Source organism: Candoia aspera, chromosome 1, assembly GCF_035149785.1.
Source record: "Candoia aspera isolate rCanAsp1 chromosome 1, rCanAsp1.hap2, whole genome shotgun sequence".
NCBI classification, from domain to species: Eukaryota; Metazoa; Chordata; class Lepidosauria; order Squamata; family Boidae; genus Candoia; species Candoia aspera.
In genome coordinates, this window is record NC_086153.1 from 123,776,844 (window position 1) to 123,791,789 (window position 14,946).

At 37.1% G+C, this 14,946-nt stretch overlaps 1 protein-coding gene across 1 annotated transcript in view; it reads right to left on the reverse strand.

The window, feature by feature from the left end:
• Positions 1 to 2,860: 2,860 nt before the first annotated feature.
• ADGRB3 (adhesion G protein-coupled receptor B3) overlaps positions 2,861 to 14,946 on the reverse strand; it is a 503,112-nt gene continuing 491,026 nt past the window's right edge. The window contains exons 29-31 of the mRNA XM_063313173.1: positions 13,575 to 13,610; positions 7,072 to 7,176; positions 2,861 to 3,508 (exon numbers count right to left, since the gene is read on the reverse strand). Of these exons, the coding sequence (XP_063169243.1) occupies positions 3,317 to 3,508; positions 7,072 to 7,176; positions 13,575 to 13,610 (333 nt within the window). The 3' untranslated portion in view covers positions 2,861 to 3,316. The remainder of the gene's footprint in view (positions 3,509 to 7,071; positions 7,177 to 13,574; positions 13,611 to 14,946) is intronic.

The window sequence follows — 14,946 nt, forward strand, 5'->3', positions numbered from 1 at the left end:
TCAAGGTCAGTGGAGAAATTCCTATCTGTAGCATTAGCCTATAGAAACTGACTGGTGCCTCCCTCACAGTTTTCACTGACTTGGGTTTATGTCAGTGTTATGCCTGCGTTTTAACTGTTGTGTATGTTTCAATGCATGTTGGTTTTGTCTTGAACCATAAAGCAATAAAAAATAAAAATTAGAAAATTAACTCGTTGTTATTATATTATACAGCAAGTAAAAACAAAAACAAAACACCTCAATATAGTTCTGACTTGAACTATATTTGGGAAAAAAAAATCCTTTTCATGAACCTGGCTGTGTCCTTGAAGGCAAGCAATTTATTAATTCAGCTAAATAAATGACAGTTTTGTAATCTATGACATGCTTTTAAAAAGTAGTTATAAATATTGACTATATTATAAGTGCATTAATGTATTTTAATTGTTTTTCAAGGGGAAAGGTAGCACAGTAAATGGTTAGTGAAAAAGAAAGTGTAGCTTTGATTGTTCTCAAGGTCGAGCAACTGTTCCTGCCAATGCATTGTTGCACAAAGCCTTGGTGGGTTGTTCATCTCTTGAAGGCTGCCACAGTCCAACCTTAGCAAGGAAGAAGTTGCAATGCCACATGGGAAATGACAGCAGATGTGGAGGAGCACAAACTATGGGCATGGAGTGGATAGAAACTTGGTGGGAAAATGTCAGGCTGGCTTAACTTCATAGCCCTGTAGTGATGATACAAACACCTACTCTTTGAAAGTTGCATTAGTTATATACAACTATGATGCAATAAACTAATCAGTTGACACCAAGAGCTTACAGCAGGTTTTGAATGGAAGCATGGTTCATCTGTTGCTAGTGTGCTCTATACACAATGACTTCTCTCATTATGTGATCTGATAAGTTATTGGCACAGTGATATGGACACTTTCTCAGTGATTGTCGTATCAGCTACTGTTCATTCACTAATGGCCCTCACCACAGGTTGCTGCAGCAGTTAGAGGATGAATGTGCAGGTGTAAACCAGAACCAGCAGCTGTCTTAGCTAGTTCGTTATAATGCATACAGTGGTGTTTGAGTTGTTAGAAATAGCCTGTTTGGTTACTAGTTATGTTAAGTGGTAGAACAGGAGGGACTCTTCTGCCTTTATTCAATGCTGCTGAGCAACTTCACCTACATTTACTAGAATCGTACTGTGGCATTTAGGCTAAGAGGCATAATGGTGATTGTAAACCAATCCATGTTTGGAGAACCTCAAACAAATTAGATTATTTCAAAATCGTACATTTTAAAACTTGGGACCAATCTAGATGTAAAGCTTTAACAAAAATGGTCCTGGTGTATATGCTGTTTTGGCAATCAGTAGCAAAGGTGTGTAGTGAGGAGTTTAGGTTTACCGGTGCCACAGTGGAAGAGAAGAGGTTAAGACCTTGCCCACTGTGGCTGAACTAGAATGAGCTCCCTGCCACAATGGGAGGAAATTTCTTAGCAATAGGCCCAAGATGACTAATTCTGAGTGAGACTTCAACAAGGACAAAGATTGTTCCTTGCACTAGTGCCTTTATCCAACTGCACAACTGTTTTTTTTACAGGAAAGGTATCTCTGTCACATCATGTTTTGCTTGGACTCTCATAATGCTCAAGTATTCCAGAACCTGAAAAAGTGGGATTGTGGTTCTCAGAGTAAAAGGCAGTCATGAGAGAAAATCAAACACTTCCCTGTCATTAGGTAAGCAGATAGACTTTTCCCAATCCAGGGATGCTTTAAAAGTGTGTCAGCAATCATCACAATGAGAAACACTTAAATGATACCATTAGGTGGAAGATTCTGCATTTAACTAACATTTGCATTTAAAAATGTCTTTATTGTACCACGCAGGCCAGTTGGATTTCATATATTTATTTAATACTGCCTTCTTTACATACTATAAAATTTAATCCAGCATACAAAATATTGGGTAAAAATATCTTCATTCTGCTTGAGGTTAAAAGGTGATTTGCTACTATCTTAGAAGGTAGGCAATGGCTGGTCCTTCAGATGTTCTTAGACTCCAGTTCCTGTAATTCCTCATCGATGCTCAGAATTAGGGTTGCTGGGAGCTGAAGTTAGAAACATCAGGATCCTCACCCATTGCCTACTGTATGATTTAGGTAGTGGTCAATCACATATGGATTGCTATAGCCTCTCGTCATTCTTTTTCTAGCAGAGCATCATGCTATGTACCCCAGTCCTGAAGGAGATAATACATCTTTGTTGGCTACAGAAAAAAGGAGAAAGCATCAAAAATGTCATTATATTAATATGGCAGTAAATAAAAAGAACATTTTTCTCAGGCTCTGTGTTCTGAAACTTGCACAGTGTTTGTCTAGAAATTTTCTTCCTGTGGCAAGATGGAAAAGGACTACGATTTACATATAATAGAACGAATGTGGCAATGCTCTGACAAGTCCAATTTACATTGTATGTTGCCTTCATAGATTAGAAAAAAAGAACAGCTCCGCAAACCTATTATTACATTTGAGAAATCATTAGTCTCAAAGGAGTAATAACAGTACACTATTAACATTCTGAATACATTTTTTGGCTTCTGTGTTGTTAAAGAAAACTTTATAAATATGCAAATTTCAGATCAACAAATCCAAAATAAAATGCACTGAAAATACTGATATGTAGACAAAAGTTTATTTACACCATACAACATTTTAAATATTTTATACACAGCTGCAGCAGGAAAAGCTACTCTGAGCTTTCCAGAGAAAACTGCAATAATAAAGATGTGAAATATATTATTCATATAAAAGTGAGATTATTACTTTATTGCATTTAAAGCAATGAAGAATGTAGCTCAACAGACATTCATTTAATGACAACAAAACTTTGCTTCTTCTGCTTCTTCTTTTTCTTCTTCCTCTTCTTTTTTATATTATAAAGTAAAAAGTGTAGTAATGGCCAAACAGACTGTTATAAACTTTAAAAACTGCATAAATATATACATTGTGCTTCATGGTGAAGTTTTCTGAAAACTAAACCAAATGAAGCTGTTACAACATGAACCGTTGCTTGAGGTTTATCTATAAAGATTGACCTTACAAATCCATTCCACGGGTACTTACAAGACACGATGGTAAGAATTGTACACCTGGGGCCTCCACTAGGTTGGCTAGTGGAAATTGATTGTATGAAAAGAAAACCACTGACTTCTGGCCCAGGAAGGTGCTGATTTGCCTTAGCCACGGTGTCCAAACAGGCTGGGTCAGGCTTCCCAACGTCTCTGGAGTGTCAGTGCAAACAAAATGATTCTAGAATAAGCTTGCGCCTCAGTTTATTTCGCTTTTCATTAAACCTCAGTTTGAAAATCACCTTCTTGTACATCTAGAGGCAAGTTCAGACACTTTTCCCATTCTGCTGGTCTTAGTTCTAAAGCATCTTTTGCCTCTGAATCTAATACATTGATTGTTGTGTAATGTTGGTAGTCACTTGGGGTTTTGAAACTGTCCCAGGGACTCTTGCTGTTTCCTGTTGGATTTTCCTGGGAAAATGGGGAGGTTTAGGGTGGGAAGAGGGAGAAAGAGATTGAAAAGAAAAGAAAAGAAAAAAATCTCCTCTTGCATTTTAGCTTATTCAAGAAATCGCATGGGAAAACCAGTCATCAGAGAGATAAGATGGCTTATCTCTCTTTGACATAAGATACCATCTCTGAAGGGGTTCAGACTGGACTGTGTTCAGTGTCTGTTCTCTCATTCCTTTCTGGGGGGGGCATGGATACCCTGGAAAGCTTGCCACCAAAGCTGCCAACAAATTCCCAGCACTGAGCTTAAAACAGAGCAAATTAAGAGGTCCCTGACCATCCCTGAAGACTGTATGGTCAGTTGACATTTTCAGGAAAAGGAAGCAGTCATAATAGAGAAGGAATGATTGAACACTTCCAATCAAATTATATGAAGTTACAGATTTTATGCTTTGCTGTAAATCAAGGCTGATAATGGCTTGGGAAGCCCTGCAAGAACAAGTAGCAAAGCTTCTCTTCTCTGGATGGTTATAACCACTGCAAGTGCCCATTGAATAATAATATGTGAAGAACAGGCTTTGGACCTTAAGATTAAGTGATGCAAACGGTATCTACATTTTTATCACTTTGTACAAATTCTCCCTTTAAGAAAATCCCAATACACATACAGTCTCACTTGGGAACACATATATAGGGAGGGAGAAGCCTAATTTTTCTTAGTCCTTTTGCACCATGTAGTTTTATTTTGTCTTAATCTTTTGGTGCCAATGGAATACTTCTTTTAGATCTCTTGTTCCCATAAGGAAAAGGACATTTTTCCAAACAAGACACCAGTGGCAGGGAGTAATAAGGGAACTAGGATTTCTGTTGCATGCACTACGATTCCAATATGGACTGGATTATCACCCAGTTTGACTACAAAATAAGTGTTGCAACACAATCTACTTTTATTAATAATTTATTTTTTTAACATACAAAACCCTCAGTCACTACAGTCTTGCAGATCTTGGAGATTCCTATTTTCCTTTACAATTACTGAGATGAAGCAAGAATGCTTGCTTTGTCCATTGCACAAGCGTGCCAATGATGTATGATGAAGTTAGATATTCTTCTTGGTGGCCCTTGGTGATTTTTTTTTTTTAAAAGAGCTAGCCATGAAATTAAAAAGATTCTCAGTTGTTTTCTGTTCAGCTTTTTATGTGGGCACAATATGCATTACTAGATAAACTGCCTGAAACAGAGCTGGTAAGAAGAAAAGGTTGATAATACTAACGGTGAAGGAACAATGATGCAAAGCAGGGGAGCTCTTATATGGAAACGTTCTTACATCAGATAAAACCAGAAATAGGCCTCGCTAATCCTAAGGATTTCCTATTAACATGGAATCTGATTCTATTTTACACCAAAGCTAATAAATCCCCTGCTAGGAATCTGTTAGAGAGGCTTGATATTAGCACACTGTTTAATTTAACGTGATAATGAAGGCACATATCACTCTAGCTGGTCCTAAATTTGTGGCTTAGTGATACAACACAATATAGAAATGCAGATTCATTTAGAATTGGTTTGGTTTATTTTATTTGTATATTACATTGTAATAGTAAATTGATTTATGAATGAAAATTATCAAAAAGTACCATTCTTTTTGCTAATATTATATACTTATCAATACCTGACCTAACTATTTGATCGCAATAACTAATATTGGTGGTAGTTTTTGGATTTGATTGTCAAAGTTTTAGGCTGTATTTATATTTGCATTTGTGGGGTCCTTGGTGCTCTCTGAGCTTGGTTGTTTGTTTGCAGAAGTTTCATTACCCAACTATGTAACATCATCAGTGTACAGTGTACTGGTAATGAAACGTCTGAAAGCAAACAACCAAACTCAGAGAACACCAAGGATTCCACAGTTCAACCCTGAGCTAGATATATTCTCTTGTATATTTGCATTTCCTAAACTGAGAAGGACAGATCCTTAGGCATATTCAAAGAACCAGTTTCATCACTGTCTTCCAGGTAACACCAAGTACGTTGACACAAATCTGCTCTGCCTCTGTAGTTGATCTCAGGTCTACTTCATTAGTGAAGCTTGAGACTGGTGCTGTCCTAGCAATTGACTGTGGAGCTAGTTAAGGTGCAGCAATAAATTGGTCTCCCTGATGATGGGCAAAACATCCATCAATTGCTCTCCCTAATCTGGGGGTGGTGGTGCTGGGGGAAGAATGGTGAGCTTAGTCATCTGTCAGAACTTGATCTGATCTGGAGGAGTGGTCCCAGTAAAGCAGAGGAGGCTCTTCCCTCTTGTTTTACCAGGAGATCCTTACTCATCCCTTGTGCTACTTCCAGTGCCTGATACAGAGAGATGGGTTGACAGAACTCTGTCTGCCCCACTCATGATTAAATGCTGGGGGAATTCCCAGTACTGGGACCTGGCCATCCACTGAGTGCTTGATCAGCCAGGTTGGGATGATGGAAGATGCGCTAATGTAACATGAGCTACACATCCCTTGCATGGTTTGTTGGCATTTATGCCTGTAGGTTGTTCATGAGAGTGGCAGTGGCCAGCAACCCTGCTGTATACTCTCTGCTGACACGCTGTGTGAGGGATCTGTGGGAACTAGGAATCTCTTGATCAGCCATACCACTATGCCAGGGCCTGCCATATCTCTCTCCATCCATCCATCCATCCAATCATCCATCCATCCATCCATCCATCATCTATCTATCTATATCTATCTATCATCTATCTATCATCTTTATCACATATTAAAAATGAAGGGAATTAATGTATCATTAAAAGGCTGAATAAGGATTTTTAAACACCTGAATAATTGAGAATAAGGTACTTGGCATGACACTCAAAGGAACTCAGAATGCCACTACCGAGAAGATTCTATCAATTTATCTCTAAAGCAGGGACACTCAGAGGAAAGTTTCTAAAGGTGATCATAATGCAAAGATGGTTGTTTCCTTATGGAAGAACTCTTTTATTTCAAGTAATTACTGTATATGGAGATAACCACCAACTCTTTGAGTTTTGCTTGGAAATTGACTGGAAGTCAGTGAAATGTGTTTACTTCTGGTGAGATATCTTCTGGCACAGATAAATGACATTTTTAAACAACAATCTGACAGCTGAATTTTAAGCTACCTAAAAATTCTGAACAGTTTTCAAACACCATTATATACATAGTTCAGTGTGCTAATTAATCCTGGATGTCACCAAAGCCTAACAACTATGAATATTAGAACAAGTATAATCTAATATTCATAGCATTATACAACAACTATGAATATTAGAACAACTTTAGAAGCTGTTCAGTTGTGATATGCTCCCTTGACCAAAAAACGTCTAAGTACTCACTAACCAACAGATTTGAACAATGTTTTCTAAACCTATCCTCATCATTAGCAGCTGAGCTTTATTAATAATATTCTGCTTCTTGGATATTTCTCATTAACAAACAATAATATAAACTTTTTTGAATATATTATCTTAACTGTATGTTTTTTCCCCCAATAATTCAAAAAAATAGGGTATTAGTTCATAAGTGGAGCTTAAAAATAATATATACCATACTTACCATACTGCCTGATTTTGGTACATCTCTAAATCTGTCTAGTGTCTGAAATTTCTGATTTAATTCTTGAAACAGTTCCATGTGTCTCTTCCTCGTATGCATGACCTTCTGCAAAATGGAATATAATTGCTTAATATTTTATAATGAGCACATTTTTCAAACAATCAAACAATTTCCTCCAACATAATAAAGCAAACTGAATTTGGCTGGGCTGTCTCTTGCTCGAGACACAAGAAGTGGAAATGAAACAGGCCATGTCATATTTAGTCTGTGTTGTACACTTTCTGGAATTGGAGGACTGTTTCTCCCCTTCCCTTTCTGGAATTGCTGAAAAATAATCCTGATCTATTTTGTGTTTCTGAAGATGCACCATCTCAAGAAAGAAGCGTCACTACGAATAATCTTCATTGCTTGTCTGTTAAAATTAGTTTTAAAGCAATGAGCTTTTTCTGGGAGAAAGTCCATACTGATAGGCAGAACTTGGAAGATTCAGTAGTTGTATAGCTTCTGATCAGAAAGATATCCATCTGAAATTTTACGGAGCAGGAACAACAGCCAGTATTGTGAGACCCATGGCATGAAGGACTATATTGAAGGGGGGATTTAGCCAACAGCAAGGAAAGAACTCCTGCTGCTGCCACATTTCTAGTGCCATGGAAACAGCAAAGGAAACCACTTAGCATAAGATTGGAATCCTCCCACTCCTTGCCCTGGCTTCCTTGAAACAAAGCAAGAAGACAGTGTCTCCTGGCACTGTGTCTGACAGAAATCCCTACAGCACTAGAGGTTTTGCTAGAAAAGAGATGGGGAACAGAAAATGTTAATGCTGGGAACCTTCATCTCAGGCTCACTCTGTATAGACAGGTAGAGCAGAAACGGCATTATTCTCCAGTGACCTCTTTCTCAATAATCATTGACTCCCCAGAAAATTCTCATTACTGTACTCAGAAGTGGGTTGTCTGTCTTTAATACCAGTATAGGATATGGCTACTCATCTACTTTTTAATAAGGTCATAATTAAATTATGAATAGTGTTTCTGATTCAAGTAGCGGACGAGCAGGGTTATCAGAACACTAAATTTCAGGATTAAAATCTTAATCTTAGATGGTGAAGGAGGTAACATATTGATTCATAATATGGGCATGAGAACACAGGAGGCATTTATAAACCAATTAACCTCACTAGAACTGTGAGATGCTTCTTGCAGAGCAGAATATGCATTAGAGACAGCTGACCTAAATTTATGGAAGTCTCATCCAAATGACTTTCTGGAGATTTACAAGAATAGCAAGGACCACACTCAGCCCTAGAGATATGCATGCACACATATGTGCATGTTTGAAATAACCAACAGCACTTTGATTCTTTGCTAAATAAGCCCCATTATAAGAAATGAGCTTTGAAAGAAATTTAGCAAAGGAACATAAACAAGGATACTAGAACTACTGTGGAACAAATGTTGTAGTTTTATACATACTTCTTAGAATGAAAACATCACTTTCAACAGCTGTAAGGAGGATAAGGATTATGAAATTTAAGGTCTATTCTAGCTTGAAATCATACAAGATGTGGTGATTTCATATGACAACAATCACTTTTTTAAAAATTAAACGTTATTTAATTTGGGATACAATTGACATCATTGAGGGCATCATGTGTGCAATGGTGCCTGAAGGCATCATGTTGACAATCTCTGGCTTACGTCTGATCCTTATAAGCTTTTGGCCTACTTAAAAGGAAAAGATGGGAATTAATGACCTACAAGGCAAAGAGCTTTGAATCAAGGCAGACAGAACAGTATATGAGCCTCATCCTCAAGTTCTCTGCAGGCCTGGCTGCCTTCACCATAAAGGACTGAAAAATCTGTGATTGGGAACCAATTTACCACTGCATATTCAGTTCTTAGCACTATATCTCTAAGGCAATTTTAAGTCTACACTGAACTTTATTGAAAAATGATTAACTACTTAATCAATTACATTTAATATTTTTTTATTATTGATTTTGAAGGAAGCTAAGTGAGTTTGGTAAGTGGAGGATATATTTGGCAGAAATCAAATGGATTATGGCTACATTCACATATACTAAACCACGGTTTATTCTCACCATGCTTTAAAATAAATGAGTAGCTTGTATCTTCCAGAGGTTGTAGAGAATTGGGAATTTTCTTTGTCTTTCCATCGCATTAGGTATATTTTAAATTTTACATCACCGTTTCTGGGTATTTCCACTTCAAAATAGTGAGAAACAGTGTCCTCATCGGCAAGCAATTTTAGTTAGTGATAGTTCTAAAGTTTCAAAAAATGCCTCAGGGCCTGCCTTGGTCCTGGGTCTCAGGTTGCCCACCTCTAGTATATATGGCTTGCAAATCATAATGGCTGGGTTCCCATAATGCTAAGCAAAATTAAGCATGCTCTATTCTGGCTTAGCACAATACGTGAACTCAGTCCACATACCAAATATACACAATACTTGCTCTTGTAAATTTGGGGCTGGCACTGAAAATAGCAAACTGGCATTTCCTTTCCCCTCTCTAGAGAGGAATCACACAACAGAAGCCAGTTCTTCCACAGTGAGCCATTAACAGGGCACGTCTGAGTGAAGTGGACGTGAATGGAGGTCGCATCATGCGTTTTATTTCACTATGATGTTCCAGGGTACAGAGGAGGAACCATCATAGCTCCTACATTCAAGCAGCACATTTTTGGTGTTTCCTTCTGGATGCGACTTTCCATTAGTGCAATATTTGTTTCCAAAATATTTTATATAGAAATTATCAGATGCAAATTTTGTGGAGTCAGGTGACAATTCCTCTCCTCTTTTTGGGTGATGGCTTTTCACTGGTTTGCTTTACTTGGACGTTCTTTTTATGGCCCCACAGCATCATATGTGCAGCACTGAAGTAAGTCACAAGGAAGGAGTTTCTGATGTAGGGACTATTGCCTGCAGTATGTGTTTGTTTAGGAAACACTCGCTTTGGTACAGCGAACCTTTTTTAGTGTTTCACCATTTTTTTAAAATCCAAAAGGGGTTTGACTAAGTGCATCTCATCCTTGATGGCCTTCTGTTACCAGGGGAAGATATGCTAAGCTACAAGGACTATAAATGTTACAGTGTGAACCTAAGCAAATAAACTGAGATGTATTATCTATCTGTTTTAGAAATTTGTAAGACTGCCCACCTCTGTGATGATTCCAGGCAGGGTACAATAAAAGCAATCATAAAATACAATTAAAGGATTAAAATGATTAAAGGAAGGTGAACCTGTAAGTCCTCTCTTCCTAAAAGCTCTCTACTGAGAGCCAGGTCCAGATAGCTATAAAAGTGAAATGCACCGTATAGTCAACAAGTACAAGGCCTGTGGGTTCAAATCTTGTGCAAGGGCTGAACATAGAATATCTAGTATGGAGTATACCTGTACTCCAGAGTCCCAATAAGGACCAAACAAGTCATGTAGTGTCTCCTACTGGTCAGAAGCCAATATAACAATTAAAGAATCCAAAGGTCAGAAGAAAAACCACAACCAAAAAGTCTAACAGACCAGCTACATTTAAACATGGCCAGAGAAGAGGCCAGACGTATTTCAGCAGGGATGGTGTTTCAAAGGGCATTTGCTGAGATAGAGAAGGCATTTCTCTCTCTCTATCTGATCCAAATTACAAAATAACATATGGGGAGCTCCTTGTTTGACAAACTGGGTTATTTGGCCAATTGGGTGAAGCTCTGTGCTTTTCTTCTGCCTGACTGAGACATATGCCTCCTTGCTGAGCACATGATATATGTGGGATTCTGGACAGATATGTGATATACATGTGATATATACATAAACACCAAATTCTACAGCAGTAGTTGGTAGCTTGGAGAAATATCCACACGTTGGTTGACAAGTAGAATATGGAAGAGGATGAAAGATAAAGGTGAACAGATTGTTTTTATATGTTCACAGGAGCGGTGGTGTTTATCAGGTACAGAAATCTGCTCTTTTAGTGATAAGAAGAATGTTTTCAAATCAGTTGCCATAGAGAAAAATGCTAAGAAAGAGAACCACACTGAATATTTGACCTTTTAAGTGGAACTGTATGACTCACAAGATTTGCTTAGTGTTGTGATTATATAATTTATCCTGATATGCTCACAAAAAAAGTTATAATTGCCTTTTGGTACTTGATTTGGTACTTAATGTCTCATAGTCTTTGTATTTAGTATGCCATTTTGTGAAGATCGTTAAGTGGATGCCTCCTATGTTTAGTTTTCTTTGGGCGCATGCAAAATATGTGTAAAAATAGGGACCAAGGGTTCGAAATTTAAACATCTTCCAGATAAAACTTTTTTCCCTTTTTAAAAAAAAAATTAAGAATGCTTGCAGGTATATGGAAGTATGAGTGGGAAGGAGGAGAGGGATGTTGGATGTGACTGGTCACTATGTATAAGAACACATCAATACTGGAGATCAGAAAATGGGACCAGCAGGCACAATAACATTTTCATTCCCCTGCAACCCTTCTCCACTTACATCATCAGAATGGTTTTCACTGAACTAATGTCCCTGAGTTATGTTATGAAAGCTCCCTTGGGAAGGCTAGTCTTTTAAATGCAGTCTCAAAATATTTCAGTTTCCTCTGAGGTAAAGGCAGGGAGGCATCCTCACAGTCCCTATTTCCAGACGGAAATAGGGACTGTGTGGATTGCCTCCCTGCCTTTACCTCAGAGGAAACTGAAATATTTTGAGACTGAGGGGAACCTTTGGAAGAATGGAGTAATTGATGCTGGGGCCATAGAGAGAGGTTTGCCGTTCTTTTTCACCATGGGGACAGATTGCCTGGAAGACTAAACATTTCACATCCAAGCCATGGTTTTGAATACAGGAGGAAGGTGATATAGAAAGGTGATATAAGCTAATTAAAATGTTTGATAGATTTACAGTGCATTTTTTTCAAATCACCCTAATTAAATGTCTACTTCTCTTGCAAGCTTTTAATAATGTAATTATTAGAATACTATTTGTTTTTAGAGTAAAGGTATTTTAAAAAATACAGCTCATTATCAGATAAATGGTAATGATCAGCTAGATTCTTCTCTCAACTGCAGGAGTATCTGTTCATAGCATTACCTTCTATTATGTACTGCTATCTGTCCACTCACGTTAATATGAATGATTCTCCTGGGTTTAATGAGTATAAATGATGATAAAGTGGTCCTAAGAGTCATTGAGTATGCAAGTTTTCAGTTTCATGTAATTAATTATACCAGATTGTTCCGGTTAGCATGAACAGGAAGTGTTATGCATAAAACAAGATTTCACACATTCTTAATATTCCAATGAACTGAAGAAGAATGCTCTGTTCTCAATAAATAAAGGTGCTTCTCAGTCCTAAATCTATTTCTTAAGTGCATCATCTAAAGAAACCAATGGCATTTATTTCTAAGTAACAGAATCAAGTTGTTAGGTGTTAACCCTTTACATTTCACTAATCACATTCACTGATCTTTCATAGTGAGAGAGTATGTCTAGGTCTGAAGCATTTGTTCACGTAAGTTTAAATTCTGCACAAACTAAGCAAAACCAAACATGTACATTTAGAAACATAAAGGCTACATAATTCAAAATTGCCCTGCGAGATTGAAAACTCCAAAAACTTAAAAATTCTAGAATAGCAACTATGTAGAAAACCATAATTCAGTGACTGAATATTTAGTCTGCCTGCAAATGTCTGAGTTTAATAGATGACACTTGATTAACTAATAATACTTTAGGTCCAATCATAACCACTCCATGTACAATTTCAGCTGGAGTACCCTCCTGGGATACATTTGGAGATAATATTACTCTGTGTATATGCCAAACTGAACTATCAGTAGGTGCCTCTGTTATACATAGCAACTTTCAGCAATGTGGTGCCTTCGAGGTCCTCATATGCCTGTAGTTGGTCAGTGGGAAGGTCTTCCATTCAAATTGTGGAAAATAAAGAAGTATATGATGATACTTGATCTTTGCCCTAGCTGATACCTGTCTATCACAGGGTGCCAGAAGGGCTTTCTCATGATTGCTTTTAAATTAACTTGACTTCTAGTTACTTGGGAGGAGAGGAATTATATTATCTCTATATTCATGTGTCTAAATAGGTGAGCAAGTTTAAAAGTCCATGGTCCACCCCTCCCGCCCTGAGAATTTTGTAGGTACGATGGGAGCCCCAAATTAATATACAAGAAATGGGCTAAGGAAGTAGAGCTGTGATAATGCCAAAACAAAAGAAAAAAATTTTTTTTAAAGGATCATCATCCAAAAAAGATACACAGCATGAAAGGAAAAGAAAAGTTAGGGAAGAGATTTCAGTGACAGAGATTTAACAAAACACACAACAGAATGTTTACCATATAATTAAAGCGTGGATTATTGTCTGTAAATGCTGAATTAAAATATATTTAAACAAACATTCCACATTCATCATGATTTGAATCAAATGCAAACTGGCTGAATACAGCTAGTATAATAGGTAACACTTACTTCAAAGTCGAGGTCAGAATAACGTGATTTTCTCCTCTATTAAATATTGGTAGAAAACAAAACAAACAAAATAACATATTAATTTAACTGAGCATTGATACAATAACAGTGCTGCACTTGTTTCAGATACTCTTTATTTACTTACTTATTTACTTACTTACTGGATCTTATATGCTGTTCCAATCTAGCAGGACTCTGTCCAGTCTTTGATGGAAAATTTGAATTGGATCCGGTTTTCATCATATTTGTATGATGAAATAGATCCATTACTAGGCAAAGTAATAGTGATTTAGAAGTCCTACTAATTTCAGTGGATCCACTCTAAATATGATTAAAGCTAATCCAGCATTAGGTCAATGTATCAGATTCTAATTGCTCATTATGCTACACCAAAAAACTATTTCCTTAAAATTGCCATTTGAAATTTTGCAGAACAAACTCAGATTGAAAATATAGCCTAGGTTTACTTGACAGATTTTTTTTCTCAACTATCTTTTAGCTTTTATTGTCCCATTAAGATGAAGAATTCATGAATCTGAGTTTTTCAAATATTGAAACTTGCTTTCAGCTGATTTTAAAAGAAATAGAAAATGTAAGAATAACATAAAACAGACCAGACTGCTTCATAATATAAAAAACTGTCTTCCTTCCTTCCAAACTTCATCAGTAGAATGGAAGAAATTACTTTTAACCTTCAAATGTTCATCTTGGTGGTTTATCAGTACATTAAAAGAGGAGGTGAAAGATTAGCTAGGAAAAAGAAATAGATGGCTAACAGCTAATTGAACTCATCCTTTCAAACCTATTATGTGACCATAACTTGTTTTTATTTGTTGCCTTGATAGTGGTCACCAAATCAAAAATAGAAGGGTGTGATCTGCTGAAGTTTGTCCTTTGGAAAATTAAGCACAAGGTGGTCCAAATCCATTTTTCCAGCAGGTTCCCTTAATAATCAAATAAATGCCATCTATATGGCCAGAATAAGGCAGTGAAATTGCACTGCCATCTGCGTAAGCTGTAGAGTAAAAATATACACATAGAACTCACTTCATTCAAGTGGCAATATATTTAGATAGAGGGTATAAGTACGATGTGCCTATGGACAGTGCCATTTTCTTGGGCCTGTGACTTAGGAAAAAGGTTTGTATATGCATTTCAACCCAACACAATCTGACATGCATCCATTCAACTCTGCCTTAAACCAAAGAGATGCACCTTTACTTTGCTTTTCAAAGTTGCACACAGTGAGCCAAGACCATTCTCCAAAATATAGGGAAGGAAAGGAAGAACTGAAAGCAACGAAATTAGTAATCAAACATTATTTGCTACAAAATTCTGAGCAAATTGTTTCTGATGTGTTGAACTACATCCT